The sequence below is a fragment of the Rhamphochromis sp. 'chilingali' genome, assembly GCF_963969265.1.
Source record: "Rhamphochromis sp. 'chilingali' genome assembly, chromosome: 2".
Taxonomy (NCBI): Eukaryota; Metazoa; Chordata; class Actinopteri; order Cichliformes; family Cichlidae; genus Rhamphochromis; species Rhamphochromis sp. 'chilingali'.
In genome coordinates this window covers 43,491,369-43,516,974 of record NC_137930.1, presented here as the reverse complement: position 1 = coordinate 43,516,974, position 25,606 = coordinate 43,491,369, and the positions used below count along the sequence as shown (strand labels likewise).

General features: G+C 40.0%; 2 protein-coding genes across 3 annotated transcripts; one reads left to right on the top strand and one right to left on the bottom strand.

Annotated features, from left to right (window-relative positions):
• Window positions 1-515: 515 nt before the first annotated feature.
• On the bottom strand, window positions 516-15,710 carry chst1 (carbohydrate (keratan sulfate Gal-6) sulfotransferase 1). Of its 2 annotated transcripts, XM_080872314.1 has the most exons (7): window positions 15,433-15,710; window positions 14,213-14,415; window positions 14,030-14,107; window positions 12,694-12,907; window positions 12,376-12,602; window positions 3,568-3,785; window positions 516-2,393 (listed from the first exon to the last, which is right to left on the bottom strand). In XM_080872314.1, the coding sequence occupies exons 2-7, from the start codon at window positions 14,375-14,377 to the stop codon at window positions 2,057-2,059; spliced, it is 1,239 nt and encodes a 412-aa protein (XP_080728440.1). In that variant the 5' UTR covers window positions 14,378-14,415; window positions 15,433-15,710; the 3' UTR covers window positions 516-2,056. The 2 variants fall into 2 exon arrangements, with proteins under 2 accessions (XP_080728440.1, XP_080728439.1); XM_080872313.1 differs by having other exon boundaries at window positions 14,030-14,415.
• Window positions 15,711-19,056: 3,346 nt separating this feature from the next.
• LOC308392872 (uncharacterized protein) lies at window positions 19,057-21,764 on the top strand. Its single transcript, XM_080876161.1, has 3 exons — window positions 19,057-19,464; window positions 19,750-19,980; window positions 20,614-21,764. Exons 1-3 carry the CDS (start codon window positions 19,272-19,274, stop codon window positions 21,564-21,566), a joined length of 1,377 nt encoding a protein of 458 aa, XP_080732287.1. The 5' UTR covers window positions 19,057-19,271; the 3' UTR covers window positions 21,567-21,764.
• The last annotated feature ends 3,842 nt before the right edge of the window (window positions 21,765-25,606 follow it).

The following is a 25,606-nucleotide window of genomic DNA, read 5'->3' as shown; positions in this document are numbered from 1 at the left end:
ACCAGCACAAGAGTGGCTCTAACCTGAAGATTTATTTCCTAAAATCCAGCTTCATAGATAAATTTAAATCAGTGACTGTTTCAAGATGAAGAGCTCCATGGTGTAAATTAGCCTTTATACACGTATTGTTTCATGTCCACATTAAAACAAACTTGCATTCTCTTCCGCTTATCCTTGTCAGGGTTGTCAGGGGCTGGAGCCTATCCCAGCTACCATAGGGCGAGAGGCGGGGTACACCCTGGACAGGTCGCCAGCCTGACGCAGGGCTAACAAAACTTTTTGGTTTTTTACATCAATTTTTACATTAATTGTTGGACATTTTAGCATTTTCTTTTAAGCACAATCAATATCTAATGAGAACCCATCGGTTAGAAGAACTGATAACATATTTACATGCTTTGATTTGACTCAAGTTTTATTTCCAGATTTGGGTACAGAAGTGCAAACTTTTCATTTAAAGGATCTATAAGAATGTGAAGACAGTTAACGCTCTAAAAATAAGGACATTAGCCATCTTTGGTTTAATGTAGTACCTAACCTGCCATATCCACTTCTTGCAATATATACTATTACTGTAAAATTACAAGCAGATTTGAAATCCAGAAAAATATTCTTGTGGAAACAAATCAGAAATATGCTACAAGAGTCATCTGAACTTGTAATGGATTACTTTTAAGAGCTTGTCATGTGATTGAAACAAGAATGAGGCTTCTTATTCCAGAAAATCCAAATATGTTTAATTTAAAACTTAAAACTTATTAAAATAGTTTGTAGCTGCACAAACAATGACTTCATACATTAATTCAAGGTAATTTTAACAATTGATTGGAAATTAAATGTAGAATCTGTGTCTAGTGTGTAGTGAATGTGGGAAATGTGACATGTGGCACATTCAAGCTATTGTTGTATATACAAACTGTTGTACGACAACTTATCTAGTGAGAAGACCGACATTATTAACGAGTGAGAATATTTTGACATTTAAAGATCAAAAATCGATCATATTTTGAGATTTTCAATAACAAGGGAAAAAAGTTGATGTGTGTTGCAGCACTGTCCTTCAAAATGTGCACGGTAAAAATGTTGCTCTGTATAAACCGATCAAACTAAGAATAGACATTTATAACAGCGAGGACATTATTAAGAAGAATGGTTTAAGAGACTGACCCCTTAACCCTCAAATGCACACTTCAGGTCATTAGCAACCAAGGCCTTCTTAAAAGCTAGCAGCCATTTGTAGCTGCAGAGCAAAGCTCTAAACAGGTAAACACTGATGAAAATATAAAGAATAGTAAAATCAGTTTTGACCAATAGATCCTAACTCTTGGGCAGGAATTCCATATTGTTTCTAGAGCTCTTTTTCTTTGGCATTGGTCAAACTTTTCTAACGTTTTTGTCTAAAGATAGCAATTGACAAAGGAATTTAGTGTGCATGCCAGAACCTTCAGCTGATGTGACCAGGGCTCAAAAATAGAAGTCCCACCACTGCCAAAATAAATCAAGGCTCTAAACAGGTAAACAAAACAAATGAAAATTGCCACATGATAGAGAAGTCCCATCTGTTCACCATCACACTGCAGTGATCGTGACCATGTGACTGTGATTAAGGGCTAAACACAATAAGTAACCAGGTACAAACAGGCTACACATTTGTCGGTTAAATTATTTAGCTGTATTATTTTTGCCACAATGAAGCCAATATATTCCAAACAGTATTTTGGGGGTTTTGATGCGGTAGCTGTAACTGAGGTAGGTAATGGCTCAGCAGTTAAATGAAAAATAATAAAGAAAATCAGTCAGATTAATAAATCAATAAATTAGGCAGTCAACAATAAGAGATTGCCAGAACTCTCCAGGTCACTAGAAAACACTAATGTAAAGGAGAGCATTTCTGATTGTTTTATTGAACTTTTAGTTTTGAATAGATCTAGGGATAACTGTTCCACCATCACAGACAAGAGTGACCACAGCTGTGACTACACAGTCTCTCCCTTACAACAGTTCTGTCAAGTCTTGCTGGTTTTCTAAACCTCAGTTAACTATATTTGTCATTCGTTTAAAAAAAAGGGAGGAACGTCCGGTCCTCCACCAAAGAGTGTGAAAGATTTCTCAGTTCCCTGGGATGGAAGATGGTCTTGTATCCAAGGAGCCCCAGAAGTGGTTGACAGACAGTCTGCGTGTAAACCACCATATCAAAAGACAGCTTAACCCTCCAGTTCTCAGCATTCGCTGCAGAATCCCGAACTGTGGTGAATTTCTGCCAGGATGACAGACCACTGCTGCCCCGAGTGTTGTTGATGATCCAGTCTACCACATTGTGGTCTAGAACCAAACCAAGGAAGCTATAGAGCTCCTTTGTCTTTTGAAGAGGAAACCTGGCCAAGTCTTCATACCTGATCAAGGAAGAAAGTGCCATTGAGTATTTTATTTTTTTAAATAACGAACAAAGAAAATATATCACTCGCAGTAAATAACAATACTAAGCATTAGCATGTCAATGTGAATTTGTTTGTCAAAAACAAATATAACAACATTCTGACTAAAAAGAAGGCAATAACCAAATAAGACCTGAATCTGGACAGAAGATAGTATATAGATATAGTTTTGACCTGTTATGAGTAGTGTCATTGCAGTTTCCCCGAGGCCTCAGTTGAAGACCTGACCTGTTAACATTTGTGGTATACTAAAAAGCTACTTTTGGTTGCTCCCTTATTCAAGAGCTTTCATCAATGAATAAATGAATTCACATATGTTGATTTGCAGGTTTTAGATGTGTCCTTGATCCAACACAGCTGATTCAAATGGCTAAATTACCTCTTTAACATGTCTTGAAGTTCTCCAGAGGCCTTGTAATGAAATAATCATTTGATTTAGGTGTGTTGACCCAGGGTGAGATCTAAAACCTGCAGGACACTGGTCCTCGAGGCCTGGGGTTGGACACCCCCGGTCTAGGTCTACAGAACTCTCTAGCACCGTTTACCTCATTTCAGTAAAACTTAAAAAGACAAAAAGGAAATTCTTGTAATTGCACCCAATACCACATGCAGTCTGCTCATCCACATGCACATCAGCTAGTAAGGTAAATCCATGTGAAGTCTTGGTGTTATCGTCACTGTTATCTATGTACACATTCTGAAATTTGGCTGAAACTTGGAAACAACAGGGTATTTCAACACAACAGTGATCCCAAACACTTCAAGACTGGTTTTGGACTGGATATAGCAGGCTAACATTAAGCTTCTGGAGTAGCTTCCCAAAGCCAAATACCCTATTGAAAATTTGTGAACTATGCTTAAAAGCCTAGTATGTGCCAGGAAACCAACCAATTTAAATAAACACCTCTCTTCTCTTCTTGGTAGAAGGAGGATATCACCCTGGGTCAACACACCTGAATCAAAGGATTTGTTCATTACCAGGCTTCTGAAAAACTTCAAGACATGTTGAGGAGGCATTTTAGCCATTTAAATCAGCTGTGTTGAATAAAGGACACATCTAAAACTTGCAGGACACCAGCCCTCAAGGCCTGGAGTTAGATACCCCTGGTGTAAATGATTATCCTCTTCTCACCTCAGCAACATGTACCTCCCTTTGAGCCAGGTGGGTCTTGCCAGGCCTACAGACACAGAGCGAAGGAAATCTTCACACACTGTGTTGATTTGTCCTAGGTCCAGGTTGTGGGGTCGACGTCCAGTTGCCCTCCACAGACGCCACAGCCGGTAAGTATCCCGAAAGGTCTCAATACGAGATGCCAGGATGCCACGTGGATCTCGAACAAGCTGGACAACCTAAGAAGGATAAACATATTCAGTAGGAATAAACCATTCAAATGGCAAAAACCAGTATATTTGCAGTATATGTTAGTGCTAACGCCATGTGGTGGGGCAGGAACTAACATTGCATATAAAGCAGTGCAGTAAACCGTTCATCAAGTTTTGGGCTTGAGATACCACTTGTGATATTTACAGATTTTTCCTAAATTCCCCTAAACTACCACATAACAGCTATACATATCATGCCATGGTCATCCTTCACCCACTGGGTAGCTAGGTGGTTCCCAGCAAATCAAGTGGGAAGCACAGATAATAACAAGAAAGACAGCACTGATCCCTTTTTGGATAGTGCAGCTCGTGAACCTGGAAACAGGTGTAAATTTATTTGTACTTAATCATTTTATTCTTAGTTGCAGTAATAAAGAATTAAATAGATTAAATGTAGATTAATAAATAGTGGTCTCCTTATTATGAGTTTCTTATTAACTGATTTGATAACTGATCAACATAATTATTTGTCAAAAAAAAACAAGCAAGAGGAATGCATCAGTTTAAATGAACTTCAGCTTTGACTTTTAGATTTAGTGTTCAATTCAGATATATACTTATATTGGGCGACTTTAGCATTTTTGTAGAGGTTGAAAACAGCATCCTTGCTTTTAATTCGTTATCAGATTCCTTATCAGAATGTAAATAAACTCACTCACTTTTTAAATCACACCTTAAAAGGTGTGATTTAAAGGATCTGCAGACTGGTTTAAGCTAATCATAAGCAAGCTACAGTGGGGCAAAAAAGTATTTAGTCAGCCACCGATTGTGCAAGTTCCCCCACTTAAAATGATGACAGAGGTCAGTAATTCACAACAAAGGACAATTCACAACAAAAGTTGCCTCAATGTGCTTAAAAATGTCGTATTTCATAATGTAATCTTCACATGCTTCATACAAAGCACATTCTGCTGAATCACCTGCTAATTATATTCACAGGATTCATTCACTGTCTTTAGTGATTCACTAGCTTAGCTCCAACCAGACTTGCAGCATGGCCTATTTACCTCTCTTGCACCTTCCTGTTCAGTGTGTAATGGGTTTATTTACTCGTTTTCCTTCTTTAGTAATAACGATTCTTGTAAAACATGTACCCTCTTAACAACTGTGAAGGCCAGGATCACTGAATTGGAGACCTGCTCCAAAAATCCTGTAGCTAGCCAGCCCCCTGTAGTTGGTGCAGTCAAGGGCAGTATAGCCACCATTATTACTCACCCAGCATATTGTCCCAAGCAGCCAAGAAAACAGGATTGCTGGGTAATGGTTTGATGGAAGCGTAGTCCTAAACAGAAGCCCCTAGTACACCACCAACGGTTCATGTCTAATCGTTTCATTCCACTCAAAAAAGAAAAAACCCTCCATAAAGTTAGAACATCTTACTATTCATCAATGGTTAAAGAAGAATCAGAGAAAACAACAACCCTAGGTTTCTCCTCAGCACTGTAGATATGCTGAAAAAATCAGAACTGCTTTGAGCCAAGCATTCCTTTAACCAAAACAAGAGACAACATGAATTTCTTCACAAATAGAATTTTAACCATTAGAGAAAAAGAATTACTCCTAATCTCACAGCTGTAACAACATGTACAGCTACTTTCAATACCATTTAGATATATTTAGCCCTTTTTTCTACAATTGGTCTTTCTTAGTTAACTTTAGTAATTTCGCAAAACCATCAATGTGACCCCATTCCTACAAGTCCGTCTTAGTCAAGTCTTACCATTAATTAAAGCTTCAATCTTAAATATGACCAATCTCTCGCAATCGGCTACCCACCACAAGTCCTTACGCTGATAGTACTTATGCTGTACTTAAAAAGCCATCACTTGACCCAGCTGTGTTGGCTAATTATAGGCCTGTCATGAATGCTGGAGTAGATTCAAATGCTGGATTTGGACGAATTAAAGTTTAGTGCCCTTTATTTACAGTGTTTTACCAAAATGCGCTATATACAACAGCGCAAGGGAAAGCAGCTAAAGGGGTCCAAGGGGAAACAGGTATTCAAAACATCGAATTCTCTGTCCAGTACAACACTCTCAAAACGGGCAGGCTCACCACTCCAGGGAAGGAAATCCAGGGAAAGTCTGTGCAGAGGAAGGAGACAAGGTCAGATCCTTTGAGGCAAAAACACACGTATAAAATAGAAGCTAGGACCAAGGCTTAACTAACAAGGTAGTTCAACAATACAGCAATGAATAACAGCCGACCACAACCTTATGCAGTGGCTGCTGACAAGATCCTAGGCCAGAAGTGGTTGATTATCCCAGGTGTATAGTGCCAAGTGTAGGAACCCAAAATCAGTACCACCCCATAGGACAGACAACAACACGTGATAACAGATAGAAGAGAGGAGAGATAGAAACTGAAGCAGAGAGAGAAAAACAAACCCTGACAACGTCTGCCAGGCAGGACTGAGGGACCGTGATAAGGCCAATCTGCAACCTTCCTTTTATCTCAAAAAATTCTTGTAAGAGTTGCTGTAAATCTGATCCTCTGCAGATAAATAGTTCATTTGAAGAGTTTCAGTCAAGTTTCAGAGCTCATCACAGCACGAAACAGCTTTTGTGAAGGTTACAAATGATCTTCTTATAGCCTCTGACAGTGGACTCATGTCTCTGCTTGTCCTGCTTTACCTTGTGCCACTGTTCAGTACTGTTGACCTGTAATACCATTCTGTTGGTATTACAGGTACTGCGCTGTGGTGGATCTATCTAATAGACTTCAATTTGTTCATGTAAATGGACAGTCTTATCTTAAAAAGGTCAAAGTACCATATCACCCATATAGAGTGCTCTCAGACTCCTAGCTTACTTGTGGTTCCTAGCTTATTTGAAAGTAGTAGGGGAGGCAGACTGTTGGGTCTGCCTGGCACAGACCCACCGCTGGAACAAGACAATTCTACTACAACAGCAAAAAGCATTGGACACCAAGCAGAGCTCTTTGTTTGATCTCATGCACGAGGGAGAGAACTGTGACGAGCGCTGTTCCTGACGCTTGAACCCCAGTCGCTCTCGTCTGCTCCCTCGTAACATTGCTCCTTACTGCGGTTACATGACTATGCATAAGTTCATTAACATATGACGTCTTACATAGAGTACCTTGTCTGTGTGTCGTGTAGGTATATGTGTATGTGTGTGTGTGTGTGTGTGTGGGGTGGGGGTGGGGGGTGTCAAGATGTGACCCTGTGAAGACTCCCCAAAGCTGGTGCCAGGAGTCCAGCTTTCCACCTAAACAAAGGGCTCTTATACTTAAACAGATACAGAGTAGGTGTCCTCCTATACCAGCGGTCCCCAACCCCTGGGTGAGTCGTTTGGTACCGGGCTTCGAGAGTTGAGGCTCAGGTGTGAAATGTATGGTTTTCAGGGTTTTTATCGGTTTTCAGCGTTATTTTGTTATCGTTTTTATCGTTAACTCGGTTTTCCTGGGTCTTTTCACGTGTGTTATGAATAAATCTTCTTTTTTTCGGTACCGGTACTAGTTTTATTTTGTTGTATTTATCCACAACACTTTAATGGCCGGTCCGTGAAAATATTGTCGGGCATAAACCGGTCCGTGGCGCAAAAAAGGTTGGGGACCGCTGTCCTATACCATAAATCAGTAAGAGAAGGTACGACCTCTCTCATGACCTTAAGTTGTGTGTGTGTGTATGCCAGAGTGCTCTGGGAGGCACACAGAGTCTTTGCAGACTGCTAAGGATCAGACGTCCTATCGATATGCAATCGATTATAAAACTCTACGCATATATGAGTATATATTTCTAAGCATAAATGACAATCCACAATATAAACCTAACACAGACCCATCAGCTTCCATTCAACTCTTCTGTGGAACAAGCTCACAGTTTAGATTCAGAAGACGGACAATCTCTCTAATTTTAACATTAGGCTTAAAACTTGCTGGTTCTGCTGGAGGTTTCTTCCTGTCAAAGGGGATTTTTTCCTTCCCACTGTTGCCAAAACACTTGCTCAGAGGGGTTATCTGATTGTTGGGGTTTTCTCTGTATTATTCGAGGCTCGTAACCTTACGATATGAATCAGAATTCATATTGTAAGGAAGCTATAGAAGTCCAGTGGCCTCTGTTCAAGGATTCAACCTTAATTTAGTTCACAGGCCTGCATACGCAATTAATTTTGTTGCCCATTTTAATTTATTTCTGATTGTCCTCTGTATTTAATTGACCATGTTCTCTCTTTGAAACTCTTTTTAAAAGCCTTTAGGCATGACATTTTGTACATTCTCTAAATTTCTTTATTCTTTTGTTCCTTTTCAGTTCTAACTTATAGGACGATCCAGATCCAAATGTGTTAACGAGAAGTTTTCCCCCACCATCTTCACAACTACTTACAGACCTCTAGTAAGTAAGAATAATTAAGTATCTGAAGTATCCCTATAGTGCAATTTGGTTTTGCTAGTATGTCCATTGTCATAAAAAAGTCTCCCCCAAACTACATTGTCATTAGAGAAGCTTTGTTTTTTTCATATTTGACACACTTTTAAACAAACACATTTTAATAATTGACAAAGATAACTAGAGTAAATACAAAATTCAGGTTTTAAATCACAATTCCATTTATTTAGGAAAAAAAGCTACCCAAGGCTTCCTGATCCTCTGGGAAAAAGTAATTGCCCCTTCGTTAAATCCCTAAGAAAGTTATACACAAATTAACTGTTAATAACCATATTATTTGAAAACCCGAGTTCAATTTCTCTAGTTACACCCAAGCCTGATTACTGCTAGACCTGATAAATCAAGAAATCACTTAAATAGAACCTGTCCAACAAAGTAAAATAGGATAACAGCTCTCAAAAAGTAACAAATCATGCCACGATCTAAAGAAACAGCTGGGAAATAAAATCATTGACATCTATAAGTCTGGGAAGGTTTACAAAACCATTAGAGAGCATTATCCACACATGGAGAAAACTTGTAACACTGGTGAACCTTCCCAGACGCAGCCTTCCTACAAAAATTACTCCAAGAGCACTTTGACGGCTCATTCAGGATGTCACAAAAGAACCCAGAATAATAACAAAAAAATGCAGTCCTCACTTGTCTTAGGTAAGGTCAGAATTCATGATTTAACAGTAAGAAGAAGACTGAGGGAAAATGGCGTCCATGGGAGAAATCCAAGCAGAAAACCACTGCTGACCAAAAAGAACACAAAGGCTCGTCTCACGTTTGCCAAAAAACATCTTGATGATCCCCAAGACTACTGGGAAAATATTCTGTGGACTGACGAGATAAAAGCTGAATGTTTTGAAAGCTTTGAGTCTCATTACATGTGACATAAAAGTAACACCTATAGACAACATCATACCAACAGTTAAACATGGTGGTGGTCCAGGCCCTGGGTGACTTGTGGTAACTAATGCAACCATGAAATCTGCTCTATTCAAAAGTCCAATTTCATATTACTTACTTATTACTTATAAAACACAAAATAACATTGTAAGGGTAAAGACCCTATAATAATGCAGAGAAACCCCCATAATCAGATGACCTTTCATGAGCGGTGGGCTTACAGGGGGCATGTCTCATTATCCCAAGAAATTGGTGATATCATCCCCACCAGTAGCAGAAGTTTATCTTGTTTGTGGATGGACTAAATGCAGAGAAATATCTGTGACAATAATGTGTGCAACTGCCAGACATTTTCTCTTTATATACAAAGGTAAGAGCACCACTGAAAGGAGTGTTCATTAATTCTACAGATGAGGTCATGACAGTTGGAAAGTCGTAAATTTGTTGTAGCTCTGACGTCCATGATTTATTTGGACACAAAAAAGACAAAATAACAAACTGAGGCCACCATCCACAGTGGTAACTTGAATAAAAAGCGTGTTTTAACATAACATACATAAATTAAGGTCAAACTAAGGCTACTGGCAAAATGTTTTTACTGCCCTGTGAGGTTGAATGAGGTACATTAAGCCCATGTGTCTCTACACATGTTTAGGGTAATTCTGAGGGACTGCAGCTGTTGACACCACATGTTTAATCAATTCCAATTTAGAGTAGCATTGACTGTTCATCTAACCATCCATCATTCAGTCTACCGTGTCCTCAGTTAGTAAAGACCTGTTAAGTGCCATCTCACAATCTGCCAATACAATAACCAGTTACAAATAAATATTCAGCTTCTGATCACATCTGTCTTTGTTGAATGGGTCTGCTTATCCAATCACTAGTAAAGTCTGTCATTAACTGGTGAAAATGTAGTTGTGGAGAACCTTGGATTGTCATTATTTCAATATTACAGTGTTTTCCATGATTTATATGAGGGCAATCCCAAAAGTAAGGTCTCTAAAGCGGTGGGGACGTAGAGAAACTGTTCGTACGGCTGTGGGCCACACTGTTGTGATTGGTGCTTCCTCCACTCCCAAACAAGCATGCGCCGCTTCGCTGGGATGCTCAATCATGGCTTGGCAGCCCTTGAAAATGGAGCTCCCGTTGAACGCTACCACCAAGTGCGAAGTTCGCGCAGTTATTCAATTTCTGAATGCAAAAGGCTTTAATCCATCCATCCATCCATCTTCATCCACTTTATCCGAGGCCAGGTTGCGGGGGCAGCAGCCTAAGCAGAGAGGCCCAGACCTCCCTCTCCCCAGCCACCTCCTCCAGCTTATCCGGGGGAACACCAAGGCGTTCCCAGGCCAGCTGAGAGATATAATCTCTCCAGCGTGTCCTGGGTCTGCCCCGGGGCCTCCTCCCGGTGGGACATGCCCGGAACACCTCACCCAGGAGGCGCACAGGAGGCATCCTTGTCAGATGCCCGAACCACCTCAGCTGGCTCCTTTAAACTGGTTGAAATTCATCGCCAATTGATGGAAGTGTATGGACAGTCATGCATGGATGTCAAAAACATTTGCAAGTGGTGTAAAGAGTTTACAGCCAGCGGAAGGTTATTCTGCTCTGACGAAGAGGTGAAAGATGAGGTTCAGTGCTTCCTGAAAGACATGGCGGCGAGCTGGTATGACATGGGCATTCTAAAAGTGCCACAGCGTCTACAAAAAGAAAAGTTAAAGAAGTCCAGATGCTTTTCTTTCCAAGCTCCTTAGACTAGTTGACCCGGATGACCGAGAACCTTCACAGACATCGACCAAAATGGCGATTATGTAGAAAATTAAATAATTCTCCAACCTTTAAAATGATGTAAAAGAGAAAATGAACGGTTGTTTGTATTTCCTAAAAAAGTAGGAGACATTACTTTTGGGATTGCCCTCGTATGTTAATATAAAATCTCTTTCATTTTAACACTATACTAAACTCTATTTGAAATTTTACTACAGTATTGATTTGATTTCATTAACAAAAATGCAAACCACCCCGCTCTTATTTCACTCACCGAAACAGGAGCGCAGATGTCTTGGACAGTCTGTTAGTACTGTTGAATTAACCACACAACAAGCCATATTATTTGTCATATGTCTGCAAAAAACACTGCAAAGAGAACCAACACTACAAACACGGTCAAGAGATTCATTGTGCTCTTGTCTCAGTGAGAATCAGCTGAACAAGAATTTTTATGTTTTCCAACACTTCACGTTAAGTTTTGGTCTACTTTTTCTTTTAGCTATTCCCTTTAGGGGTTGCCATAGCAGATCATCTGCCTCTGTCTCGTCTCTCTAACAATCTTCTGCATCACACCAAGCCTCTGCACGTCCTCCTTCACTACATCCACAGATCTTGTCTCAGGGTCTTCCTCTCTTCTTCTTGCACAGCAACTTCCCACTTACAATATTTTGCCTTTTGTGCACATATCCAAACCATCTCAACCTCAGTTCTCTGTTACAATAAAATTGCAATAAAGACCAGAAATATGTACCACGATCACAGCTTTGAGGAATCAACCTTTGCCACTTATGCATGTGTTCTTATAACATTTATTCCTGTGGTTCCACATAAATGCATGCAGTTAGGTATCACACGACTAGCCACATCAGGTGCAAAGTAAGACACGCTTTCTTCCTGTATTAAATATGGTTCAGTTTGCAGTAAATTGCCCTCTGCTAAACCACCGTGTTCGTGTGACTTAAACAAATACTCTCCTCCCCAAGTTTTAGTATATACCCTAAGGCTAACCACAGAAATATTTGTCAATGCCTTCCAGTTGCAAACCTGTCAGTGCCTTTCATCAATCCCAGCAGTAGCTGTTTTTACATAATGTTTTAAAGCCAAAAGACATTTTTCTTCACTGATGCAGACCTTTACTAAATCTGACCCGACAGGAACTAGCATATAAAAAATCATTAGCATGTCTTTTCTCAGCTACAGGCTGAAAAATGGCCATATGCTGGATATGACAAGACAAACTGTGTTTTAATTATTCATAATGGGAAAACTAGGCACAACACTGATATTTTTCAATTTATGAATTTATTTTATGTCAAGAGGTCGAGTCTGTGTTCTGTCATCAAGTCTAAATTAAGTGGCTTGTCATAATCATCATTTAATCTTACTCAAGTCTTTAAGCCTCTGATCTGAAAGAATACAAACTGCATTACTAAAATTCATTATGAATTAAGTAGAATGCTTTCAATTAAATGATTTCTCTACCTTCAGGTTGAGTCTTGGATCCTCAATGAGCGCCCTGAGGTCACTGACTTGGGGAATCCGAACAGTCTTGATGGCTGCGTGGCGCTTTGCTCTGCAGACTTCAGCAGCCACCGACACATTTAGTGGCCCACACTTTCTCACACATTCCCCCTCATCAGCTAGCACCAGGACCTGCTCCTTCGAGCCCAGTGGAGCCTCGCATACAGGTGGGGAGCACAGAGAACGGCCTAAGACAGGACACGTACCATACAAAAACTGTGACAGACAGGAACTGGATTGCAAAAACAGATGCAAAAGTAGCAGACTCATGTCTCTTACTAGCTCCTCGTCTAAACAGCTTGTCAGTGGAGTGCCTAGCAGGACGGGGTTGTATGTAACTTTCCAGGCTGTGGAGGTTACAATGGTACAGAGACCTTAACAGGTCTCGAGCTGCTCCCAGCATGACCCTCCTCTCAGCCAGGTTTCGGCTCTGTGCCAACCGAGGAAGCAGTGCCAACTGGACATGGTACAGAGGCTCAAACAGATAGAAGACCTGTTATGAAAAACAGCATATCGCCATTAAAGCACACTCCAAACACAAAAACACTACACACCAGAATTTTCTTTTAGATTTTGGCGGTTCTTTAAAAACAAAATACAGAAACGTCATAAAGTCAGTGGTTTTTGTAATATTTCAGACACGTTCTAGTTGCTAAGCTAATTAGCATGTGTATTTGCCGAGAATCCTCTGAAGTCTAAAGCTGCATAAATACTGATCAGGCACTTTGTAGATTATCAGTCTCTTGATGGGTTTAATATGTGGTATGTGACTTTTGTTGCTATGATGCCAGGTCTCTCTTGGAAATGAGATTTTTAATCTCAATGAGATTTTTTACCTGGATAAATAAAGGATTAATAATAATATGTCCAGACATCCTGGTACATGAAGTACCAGGATGTCAGTCTGTATTTCTACCTGTGTCTTACTAACATATGCTTGATTTTTCCAAACATTATAACACAAGCATACTTTTTCTGCATTTCGTGATTAACGATGCTCCTTAATTTAACCATACGTTACCGCCACTTTTAACTAACATCCTCAGTCTTGAAAGTTTTTAATTGCTTTTGAGTTTGTAAATTGTATTTCCTTTGACGCTGATTTTGCTTTGTATTTATATATTTGAATAAATTCATTGCTGGTCTATTTACAAAACTGCTTTAACAAAGTTTGGTATGCTTGTTCAAATTCTGACCATGCTTGACATTTTGACTCTCCTTTCACATTATCTGCAATATGTAATGAAGAAATGCTTTACTGTAGTAAATGTTTTAATTACATAGAATTTATTTTGAAAAGTGCTGATCCTGTAACCTTTAAAAACTCATTTAGAAATCATTTTAAATCTGTTAAAAATTAGTTTGTGTTTAGATTTCTAAGTTTATTTTTATTTAATTGTTCTGTTTGTGAACTTGAAGTTATTGTAGATGTAAGATCTATTAAATATGTAGACAAAAAATTATGTGAATGAAATCAAATACATTTTGTCTGGATTGTTAAATTAAAGGCTCTTTGTGCATTTAGAAACCACTGACTCAAAAGCATCAGAAAGGGCATGACTTCATGATTTTTCATCATAATCCGACAGGTCACAGAAACTATATAATTTCTAACCTCTGGATGCTGGTTAAACAGCTGACCCACAAATGAGGACCCGCTCCGTGTGGTGGCCAGAATGAGGATGTGGGTTCTCTTGGTGACATTATAGGAAGGATTGGAGAGAGAAGGGGAGGAATTAGCATGGGAGGGGCTTCTATCACAGCTATGATCCAAGTCCACGGGTGTCTCCTGGCCCACCTGCATCAACTCTTTGGGGCTGCAGTTGACAGTCAAACCTGAAGGTGCCAGGCCCACAGAGCACAGAAAGCTTAAGGGGTTGCTGGAGAAGGTGCGGATGGCTGTGTACTGGATGGCTATGGAGGCCAATGCTAACAATACCATGGACTTCCAAGAACACTGCATGATGATTGGACTGGTTTATCAGGATCCCACAGCACTGTCTGCAACACAAGGAAACACAACAGACAGAAGACAAGAGACAAAGAGCTCTTAAGACTTACGGTTGGTAAATTTGTTGTCTTAATGCTTGCTAAAGTAGCCAATTGCTGACTTTGAGTTGAAGGCAGATGTTTCTGAATTTCACAAATTGGATTCCAACAAAGTGACGTCACATTGAGACCGTGAAAAATATATATTTAGGTATGTAAAGAAAATGAAAATAGCAGTTGTTTGATGGCAGATATCATTTTTCTCTCAGACACAATAACAAATAAGAGTAAAAAACAAACACAAGTGATCAAATATAGCCAACTTGCATTGCTGTTAATACTCATGGACAGGCTGCTCAAGTTTTCTTTCTTTCTCAAAGATCAGACTCTTGCCTTTACTAGTAGCTTTCTAACTTTCTTTGCAATTCTGACAGAAATTTCTCCGGTCAAAAATGATCAGTATCGTTCATATTATTGCAATATAGAAAGCAAAGGTATGATCCAGCCAAAAGTTTGTTTGTTTTGTTGTTGTTGTTTTAATATATTGGAACTACAGTAAAAAGAAATAAATGGAGTGCTCAATCATCATAACAAAAAGTCAGTTAAACTTGAGTGAGTCCATTTAAGAGCATAAACCACTGTGCATCCCCTTTAATTTTGTATGGCCTTATTTGCATGCTGGACATCTTTTGTTTCGTGCACTCATTAGAAAGCATTAATAGTTCTGGAGTACTTATTACTGTTGGAAGAGATTCATAGTTTCTTTTAAAGGCCTGTGATATACAGTGACATATCTTTCACACTGAACATTCAACATATATTGCTTCATAAATATCCGAAGGCTCGATAATAGTGCTGCATATCTCAAGCTAGAAACAACAGATCAGTGATATTATGTGTTTACACATCATTGTACGAGCTACCCCAGTCTGTCATTACGCGCCTCTTAATAAAGAGGCTGGCTAACACTGTCTTTTTTGTTACAGCACAGCGGAATATTAACCCTTGTCGACATGCCGCCATACCCACCACATCCACGGGCCCGCCTCATCCCTGAGTACCGGAGACAGAGTGGTTTCCCCGCGGCCTGATGGAGCGCTCAGCTGCCTCTCGGCTGCAGGAGGGCGGAGGGCTGACACCACGATGTAGACGCCAGGCAGGAAACCAAGCTGCTCCTGTCTGTGATCCACAGCAGGTATCAAAACATCACGGATCGGAGCAGAGACCACATAGAGATTATGATTAGGATCTCAACGAATGTTTGAATGAAAGCCCGTCAAATCCACAGCATCACAAACGATCGGCAGCCTGCGTGAGACGTCACATACTCCACAGCTACCCTCCCTCTCCTGCTCTACCTAGCCTCCACCACCCCCTCTCTGCCACCTCTGCATGCTTCATCATTTTTACGCCCAATAATTACAATCGTTTGTGTTTGTTCAAAGAATAGATGCCGAACAGTTACCATGGAGTTATTTCTGCTGTGCAACATTTTATCTAATATTTATTGTATGAAATAACAGACAGCACATGAAGGATGTAGCAGAAAAGCGGGGTGCACTCTGGACAGCCCAGCACCCCATCACAGAGCGACACCTACGGCTAAATTAGTCATCAGCTAATCCACCGAGTCACGAGCCACACAGTCTTTGGCCTGTGGGACCAAGGTGGAAAACTGTGGGTGTATATTTATAAGAAAAAGTATTTTAGATCAGTGTGTAGAGTTTGCCTACTTCCATGTGTTAATTTAACTACACTTGCACTTGTTTATCAAACACAGACCAGACCTTTATGAAGCTTAATGCTTTGGTGATTAAAAAATAAGAAAGGAGGGCTTGTAGTTGAGACTGGGGATGCTGGGTGAGAGTGCCTCTGTGGTTCATGTTTCCATATGGCTTAGAAAGATCAATGAATGCGCAAGTAGCTCTTTATTCTTCATCATACTTGCAGCTGATATTGAAGTAGGGCATGTGTCATAAATGCGTACAAAGCTGACTACTAGCTTTTATATGTGTAGTTTATATCTACGTGATAAACAGAATCCGTACAGGTTTATGGATCTGCACATATTCATAACATTTATGGAGAGAATACATATAACATGTGGTTATATATATTTCCGAGATATGAATAACAAACTATCCCCTCAGAATACAAGTATATAACAAAGAACGCAGATCTGTCAAAATCCAATAAAGAGTCTTCAGGAAACTGCATTACTGCAAACACATCTCAGACAGGCAACATCGTCCACTAGTTTTAAATCTCTTTTTTTCCAACATCACCCAAGCTGTGCATCTTAGGTGACGAAAGCAATTTAGGTACGGAACCAAATACATCACATATAGTCCTTACTGCCTCATGAATCGCTAAGAAAACTATCCTCTTGAACTGAACAGTTCATGAGGATATTTCATCTCATGATTAATGAACTGAGCCTAGATGATTTTTAATTTCAGGTAAGGTCCATCCATTCACCCATTTTTTGGCAGTTATGTGGGTTTGGGTCACACAGGGTAGGGTAAGCAGAGAAGCCCAGACTTCCCTCACTGCAGCCACCTGCTCCAGTTCATCCAGGCGGACATTGAGATGTTCTATTCAACTGTCAGTTAAATTCTAGTCAATTTTATTAATATAGCACCAAAAATAAATAGCAGTTGCCTCAGGGTGCTTTATATTGTACAGTAAATAACCCACAGCAACAAAGAAAACAGAGAAAACCCCAATGATCATATGACCCCCCTATGAGCAGATGCTTTGGTGACAGCAGGAAGGAAAAAAGCTTTTAACAGGAATAAACCTCCAGCAGAATATGGTTCAGGGAGGGGTGTCCATCTCCCATGACTAGTTGGGGTGAGGGAACGAAGACAGGACAAAGACATGCTGTGGAATAAAGACAGAGATTAATAATTATGAAATGCATGGCGTTTATGCAGAGTCAAGATTCGGCTGGTCAACTGCATCTAAAGGACAATGGTCACTCTTTTGAGGATGTCAGTGTTCACACTTCACACTTTGGTTTGAAAGAGGAGTGAAAGAAGCCATCTATGTCCACTGTGAATGACCACAGAGGCGGTGGGTTATGACACTAACTGTCTGCGATCTATAATCCAGTTTTGAGATCCCTTCCCAGACATCTTCACGCCCACTCACATCCTGAGTCCATAACACTCTTGGGGACACTCCCATTAGGGTTAAAATCTGGAACTCCCCACCAGTTGCTCTTAGAACTGAAGAAGCTTCTCGGATGAGAGGTGAAACATCTTCAAGGAAACTTAAAGAAGTCCAGACGCTTTTCTTTCCAAGCCCGACTACGATGACCTGGATGACTGAGAACCTTCACAGACATATCATGGCTTATATCTGAATAGAAAGAAATATGTATATATAAACCTTGAGAAAGAGGGTGAATCAAAGTTTATTTTGATAGAAGGTTCACTTGGGAAAAGCAAATAGCAGCAATCAGAAATTGGATCAAGACTTAGCTGTTTATGTTTTGGAACAGCAGCTCAAACTAATTTAAAAAGACTGAATGTAATTGAGGCTGAAGCCCCAGTTTTATGCTTTGGGGCCCTGCATACACCTCCACCTTTATTGGTAGAAATTAGATAAACACCACCAGGAATAAGCAATAAGGGAAAAACAGCAATGTGATACACAATCAAACGTAGGAGACATCAACCACAACATCCAACAACATAGTATTATTAGAAAATGCTAAAGTTGGTTGTAGCCCTTCAAATTCAGTGGGCAGTGATTTTGACATGGATTCTTTCCACACCAGAAAACGATCTCAGTACATTAGAAAACACAGGAGCAAATTCTAATTCTGTGTCCATGGTGGAGGAAAAGTTAAGAAGGAGCTGGGTATCTCACCTACAGATTTATACAAAGTGGCCCATGATGAAGTGGCAAATCAGACTTTGCCTGACATCCCAGACCTCGACATCACAAAGCTCAGCTGAAGTAGTTTCTGTTAATAGTACTTAGCTAAAGTGGGTGCAGGAGGTCAGGTTAAGAAGAGTGATGATTTCAGCTCAGTTTTGATGAGACTTAAAGAAAAACTACCTGTCGCTTGATCAGATGTAAAGGTGAAGCTCCTGGTTCTATCGTACAGGCTTGAAAAAGCCAGAGAATCAGTAGAACTGGCATGGAAGGGATTGGTATTGACCTCAGATTAGACACAGGGACTTCAGAGTGTAGAAAGCGTAACAGCTCTGCAGCAGAAGCAATGGGAAAATGAAAAGGGTGTGATTACATTTCATTGCAAAAGACTATCAAGATACAGAAACACCATCTGCTCCATGTAACAATGAGCAGGAGGGACAGGATGATACTGAGTGGGCTAACACTGCCTCTGTGCTTTGAATCATTGGTTGGCATTGATGAGAAAGCATCCTGAAAGAAAATGGACATGTGAAAGACAGAAACTATCTGCATTGATCATCAGAGTGGACATTACAGACTACTCCTTTAGATCAGTATTCAATTTGGATCATTGTGGACCCATAAAATCAATATTTAGGTTTTTTGCATAGTACCAGACATATGTCAGGATTTGATCATCTTGTAATTCTACGAATGGCCTGATGGGGGCAGCTCTAGGCTTTGGATTCGTTGGACTACCGGAAATCCAACAGAAGAAGAAAGAGCTGCTGGAGTAATATGGCGCCCGGCACCTACTAAACGTTGTTGCCCCGCTCTTTTTACTCGGAAGTTGATTTATCATACAGCAAAAAGTCACCGTCAGTGTTTCTTTGCGTGTTCAGTCTTTCTCAGTGAGTCTTTCTCTCCAGAAAAAAAAACGCTTTTAGCTCGTTTTTTATTTTAACTTTGTCTCAAACGACACCGTCGCCTATAGCACGGAAATGTCCGAAGTGGAAGTAATAAAGCTGCTGGTGAATCAGCGGCTGACTGCAGTGGCTGAAGAGATAGTGGGACTGTTTGAGAAAACCTTTGCAGAGTACCGAGACAATGTGGCTCGCTTGGTGGAGGAAACAGAGCGACAGCGCAGGCTGCTGGAATCCGTAAAAACCCCGGGAGCTCCCTCACCACACACAGGTCTGTGCAGCGTGTCCTCGGTTTGCTCCCGTTGCTTGATTGTAATTCAGTTGCTATAGTTGAGTCTTAACGGGTAAAAGGAAAGCAAGTATCAGACGTCGCTGAGATTGTGTAAGTTGTATCAGAATAAAGACATCATCACAAGAGCACTTTAACAAAAATTACAAGAAAGTCTGACTGCTTGGGAGCAAAATCTAACCATAACACGAGAGCATGCATTTTATAGGAAGGTCACATGCAGAAAAGTGCTGTCCAAATATTTGTTTGTATCTGCGTTTCTTGCAGAATCCCAGCCGGCGTTGGAAATAGACACAGCACCGAAACAACAAACTTTGGGAGTGAGCTTGAACCATGAGCACATAGGTGCTCGCTACATCAAAGAGGAACAGGAAGAAATGTGGAGTAGCCATGAGGGAGAGCAACTTCAAGGAGTGGAGACGTTCTCTTTTGGCTTTATCCCTTTAAAGACTGAGAGCCGAGAGGAGTCGGAGGTCAGCTCTCCATACCTTGTGAAATGTAAGTTTAATTTGTTAATAAAATGTAACAGCAGGAGAAGAGTAATTAGCTCATTTGTCTGATCTGCACTACAAAGCAGCTATACCTTCATCCCCATCCTTAAAACCTTCCCCCTCACAGAGAGAATTATAACCTTTTTCCTGCTTAGCTGTCACCTATAGATTTACATCCCTGATAAGCAGGAGTCTCACTATGTGTTTAACGTCTCCCATGAACTTAAACGGCCCCCAGTATGTCTGTGTGTAGGTGTGATAGAGCAAAAGGCCCACTCGGGAAGCTAACCTTAGTGACAATGTGATACTACTGTTACTAAAGTGATTGGTTAAAATACGAGATCAATACATCGAATAAAGAAATTTGTTACACTTACATGTTTCAGATCATCTAAAAAATGTAAATGTTAGACAATGATGACACAAGTAAACACAAAATGCAGTTTCTAAATGAAGGTGCTTATTACAAAAAATCCAAACATGGCCCTGTATAAAAAAGTGACCCCCCCCCCCCCCCCCCCCCCCACACACACACACACACACACACACACACACACACACACACACATAGAGGTGATATATTATTATTATAATTGGTGATGTATTATCTACCAAACTAAAACTTTTAATTTCTGTCCAGTGTTACGTGGAGACTATCAGCCGCAGCAGAAGTGTAATGAAGAGGTTCCGTCTCAGGAGCACGAGTGGAGACCTGCTCTGAAAGAGGAGCCTGAATGCTCACAAACTGAAGTTGAACAGGAGGAACTCAGGAGAAGCCAGAGAGAGACACGTATAGGACTGGGAGAGAATTCAGTCACAGAGTTGCCATTCATTGCTGTAAAGAGGGAGGCTGATGAAGAGCAAGCTTTGTCGGCTCAGCTTCACAACAACGCAGAGTCTTCAGACTGCCAGTCCACTGAACATATGCAAGTAGAGAGTGATGGTGACGACAGTGGAGGAGCAGAACCACTGACCGAAGCAGCTAGTGACAAGACTTCCGACTCTTCAGACAGTGAGACTGAAGACAGCGATGATGACTGGAAAAGAATAAATACAAAGCAGTCCCATTTTAAAGTAATGATAGGTAATAGAGTTGCTAACTCACAACCTGTCCAGACATTAGATCCAACTCCAGTTAGTGATGAGAAGACTTCTGATTCATCTGAAACTGAGACTGAGGACAGTGATAATGATTTGATGGATAGCGATAAATCTAAGAAAGGTTCAACTAGTGTTACATTTAAACATGCTCTTGTTGCAAGTTCTTCAAAAATGCATACTGAGAAGAAATCTAACTGTAGGCAGCAACTGAATAATCACACAGGTACACAAACAGCACAGATTTCTATCCAGGGTTCACAACTTGTTCTTCACAAAGCAAACTCAGGTATGAGAACCAGTTCTACAGAACGACTTTTAAGCGACTCCAAGAAACGTGAAGAAAGTGCATCTCCGAAGGCACAGAACACCAAGGACAAATGCTTCACATGTTCAAGTTGTAATAAAAGTTTCCAAAGGAAAACACACCTGATTCAACATATGAAAATGCATAAAGAGAATCCTAACATTAGTGGTGTAAACAAGCCAGTGTAGTATCCAGGAATGGCTTGTTTCATTTTGTCCTTTTGTTATCCAGGAACACTGTTAACCTTTTTCTTACTGTTAAGTGAATGGCATTCCAGCTAATGATAACCAACTATCTACAGAATTTTCAGAAATAAAATATTTTTTTATTTTTGTTTTTTAATGGACCCAAAGGTCAATAAAATGTAAAAAATGTTACAAAGACAAGTGCAAAGCTACTGGTACTTTTTTTTGTAATCGCTGAGGCTGCAAAACCTGCCCATTCAATTGCTCATTAGGAAGTTCACTCTGTTCTTAAGCTCGTCTGCACAGAGGACCAATGAGCTTATTCCATGTTTTGTTCTTTTTTTCTTTTTTTTTTGTACATCTTCTGTCTAAATTAAATGTGTCAAAAGTTTGTGAGTAGTTTAAATACAATAGACACAAGTCATTTTACTAGGTACTGCTGTTCAACTGCTTCCTAACATAAATGTTAGCCACGGCTTTCTTTACATTCTTTTAATGCTTGTTTGTTGAAAATGCTAGGGCACCGCTGAAGTTCAAACTGACAATCAGAGTCGGGGGGGACTTTTCCAGGCAAAAATGCCTGTGACGTCAGAGAACAATGGCCAGTTTTAATTTGATTGGAAAGTAACAGAAAATCAAACACTTCGAATAAAGGTATGGAGAAGAGCATATCTGGATGCACTACACATCCAACCTTGAAGCAGATGGGCTACAGCTGCAAAAGACCACAACACCTACCACTCCTATCAACCAGAAACGAGAAACCGTGGCTACAGGATTTTAAAAAGCGGACAATAGAAGTTTGGAAAACATTGCCTGGTCTGATGGATCTCAATATCTGCAAGGTGTATGTAATAAAGCGTCAAGAGTATTTGCCCATTAGATAGATAGATGGTAGCTCTTTTACAGGATGGTATCACTTTGCTGAAATGGTTTGGGTCCACTTGTCATTTGACACATTAACATTACTATAGTTTTGTACTGACCTTTTTATTTTGTAGTGATAATCTTTATCCTATGCGAAAACATTATTCTCCAGACGACAGTGGTGTCTTTCCAGGTGATGATGCACCTCACGTGGTTTATGGAGTGTAGAAATATGGGTCATGTGCTATGGCTATTGGAATCACAGATGTAATTTCAGCTGAGCATATTGGAAGGATTTGAACTGAAATGTTAGACTACTACCCACAACTGTTGACTGTTTTCCCCTTTAATTTGTCACCACTTCATAGGAGACCTGATTGTAAATAAATGTGCCTATAAAGCACTTTGGGTCACTTTGGTGTCTTTTGATGTTGAAGGAAACTGTACTCACTGACACATTGACTTTCTTTACAATTTCTTTATAGGAAACACCTACATTTTTAAGTGTGTTACAAGATAAATATATATTCTTAGTGCTTATTTTCTGATTATATTGTTTTTTGTACTTTGTAAATGACCCTGTGCACGAGGAAATGCTAACTTCCTGGTTTGAGACCGGATGTGGGGTTGTACATTTCCGGTAGCTTTACTTTGCGGTCAATCGCTACTGCAAAGATATACCCCAAAATCATGTCCAAAACTTGAAAACGGAAAGATCGCGTTAAGTTACAAAGAGGAGAAGGTGGGAACACTCACCACTGTTGTGTCATAAAAAATCTAATGATCAATTTTGACGTTTAAAGAGTTTAGATCGATCAGTTGTTTACATCACTCAACACAAGCAGAACTGCATTACTGCAGCAGAAGACACATTTCACATTCAGAAGCACATCTCTGTATAGTGACTGGTCTTATGATCTAAACAGGCAAATGTTCAGTATTCAAACTACAGGTGAAGAATAGTCAAACCAGATGTTTCCCCGTTATGTCGAGATCAGCTAGTCAAGTACACACCTACACAGCATGTTAACAAACCGTGAAAAAAGCCACACAAAAAATGAATGATTGCTGGTAAGGATTTCTATACATTAGTATTTACGAAGGGTATGTTGTGACCTTCAAAATTACAGCGGTCCCTCGCTTTAACGCGGTTCATCTTTCACCTGCTGTTTCGCAGATTTTTTAGTGCAAGTTTGCATGCTTATTTTTACGTCACATTGTGTCCTGCGTCCTGATCGCTGCAGACGATCTCCTCCGTGACGTCTCTCCTGTACAGTACAGAATCGCTGCATCGATCGTTAGCAGTGTGACTCTGAAGTGCAGTACTGTATGTCCACGATGTCCACGAAACGTTTTGCACCGTCAAAAAATAAAATTGGCTACTTGATTTCACCCATCGCTGGTTATTTTAGAACATAACACCCGCGATAAACGAGGGACAGCTGAGAAATATAACATTTGAATCCATTTTCTCTTTTTCTCTGAGGCGCAGGGAAAAATATCGACAAGTCGATGAACATCATTTACAGATATATTGGGTAAATGCCCAAGACATCTATAGAAATGTAAATCGCCGCTTGATTCATTCATTTGCTTAACTTGTTTTGGACCGTAAACCAGGCGCGAATAAGACACCGGAAACAAAGCTCCCCACAGGAGTTTCCGCACCGGAAGTAGCATATGCTAACGTGCACAGTTCTTTTGAATTCTTTTGGCGACAGAGAAAGACTGGACTCAGAGTGGTCAAGCTCAAAAAATGATCTTTATTTTTACATTTCCGGAAAATTGAGAACTGCAGACGAAGACGTACCCCAGTTCTGAAAGCCTTGCCAGGCAAAATACTAGGGGTGCAACGATACACAAAATTCACGGTTTGGTTCGGTTCCATACTTTGGTGTCACGGTTCGATATTTTTTCGATACAAAAAAATGTTGATACCTTTTTAATTTGTTATTTATTAAAATTATAAATATATATTTTAACTCAAAAGTACAGTTTTAAATTTAATGTTGCTGAAACTACAAAATAATAATAAAAAAAAATCTATCTGATTGGGAAAACACTCATCTTTGGAAAAGAGAGTTTATTACAGAGAAATGGCTCTTTCCAAAATAAAAGCTATACTATACGCTTCATCTGGGCTATATTCTCAGCAGCATATTAAACATATCAGGTCCCCATAAGGACAATCATGTGCTAACGGCTGTCTAAATGACTCTGGTAAAGTTTGTAGAGTGTGTGTTTGTTGTTTTTGTCTGCTTCCACTTGTCTTTGCACTAGGATGATGAAAAGAACGGAATTTAATAAATGTTATGATGGTCTGTCTCTCTTCTATTGTTAATTGCCTTTTTTCGACATCTTTGGACCAACACACTACTTTCTACAGTACAATACTGCTCAGCTGATGCTCACCTGTGTTCCAACACCACTTTTATGCAGACAGAGGGGGTTGCAAGTAATGAAGGAAAGTTGGAACACCTGTAGGAATTAATAGCAACAGCTTTCAAGACCTGATTAACCTCCATTGGTGCAGAACAGCTTTACATTGTTAACCCATTTTGTGCTCACTGAAAAAGGCCTTTTTGTATAAATCTGAAATGTACATTATTATTCAGTTTTGGGTAACCTTACCTTTTTTAAACCTCTGGCAGTTTGCCATTTACCTTTGTACCATTTCAAGCTATTCATTGGACTTGAATGACTTGAACTGCAATAAATACCTGCATAAATTTGGGTATTCTAAAACTTTTGACCTGTAGTGTAAATCAGCGGTCCCCAACCTTTTTTGCGCCACGGACCGGTTTATGCCCGACAATATTTTCACGGACCGGCCTTTAAGTCGCGGATAAATACAACAAAATAAAACTAGTACCGGTACCGAAAAAAAGAAGATTTATTCATAACACACGTGAAAAGACCCAGGAAAACTGAGTTAACGATAAAAACGATAAAAAAATAACGCTGAAAACCGATAAAAACCCTGAAAACCATACATTTCACGCCTGAGCCCGAGGCCCGGGGGTTGGGGACCGCTGGTGTAAATGATCAGTATTAAGCAATTAAGCATAATTAACCACCAGCAAACTCACATATGTATTATAATTTTGTGTTCAACCATTAATACGCTTAATACCATTTCTCTTATTCAGGATCATGTTTAATAACTGGTTGGTGAC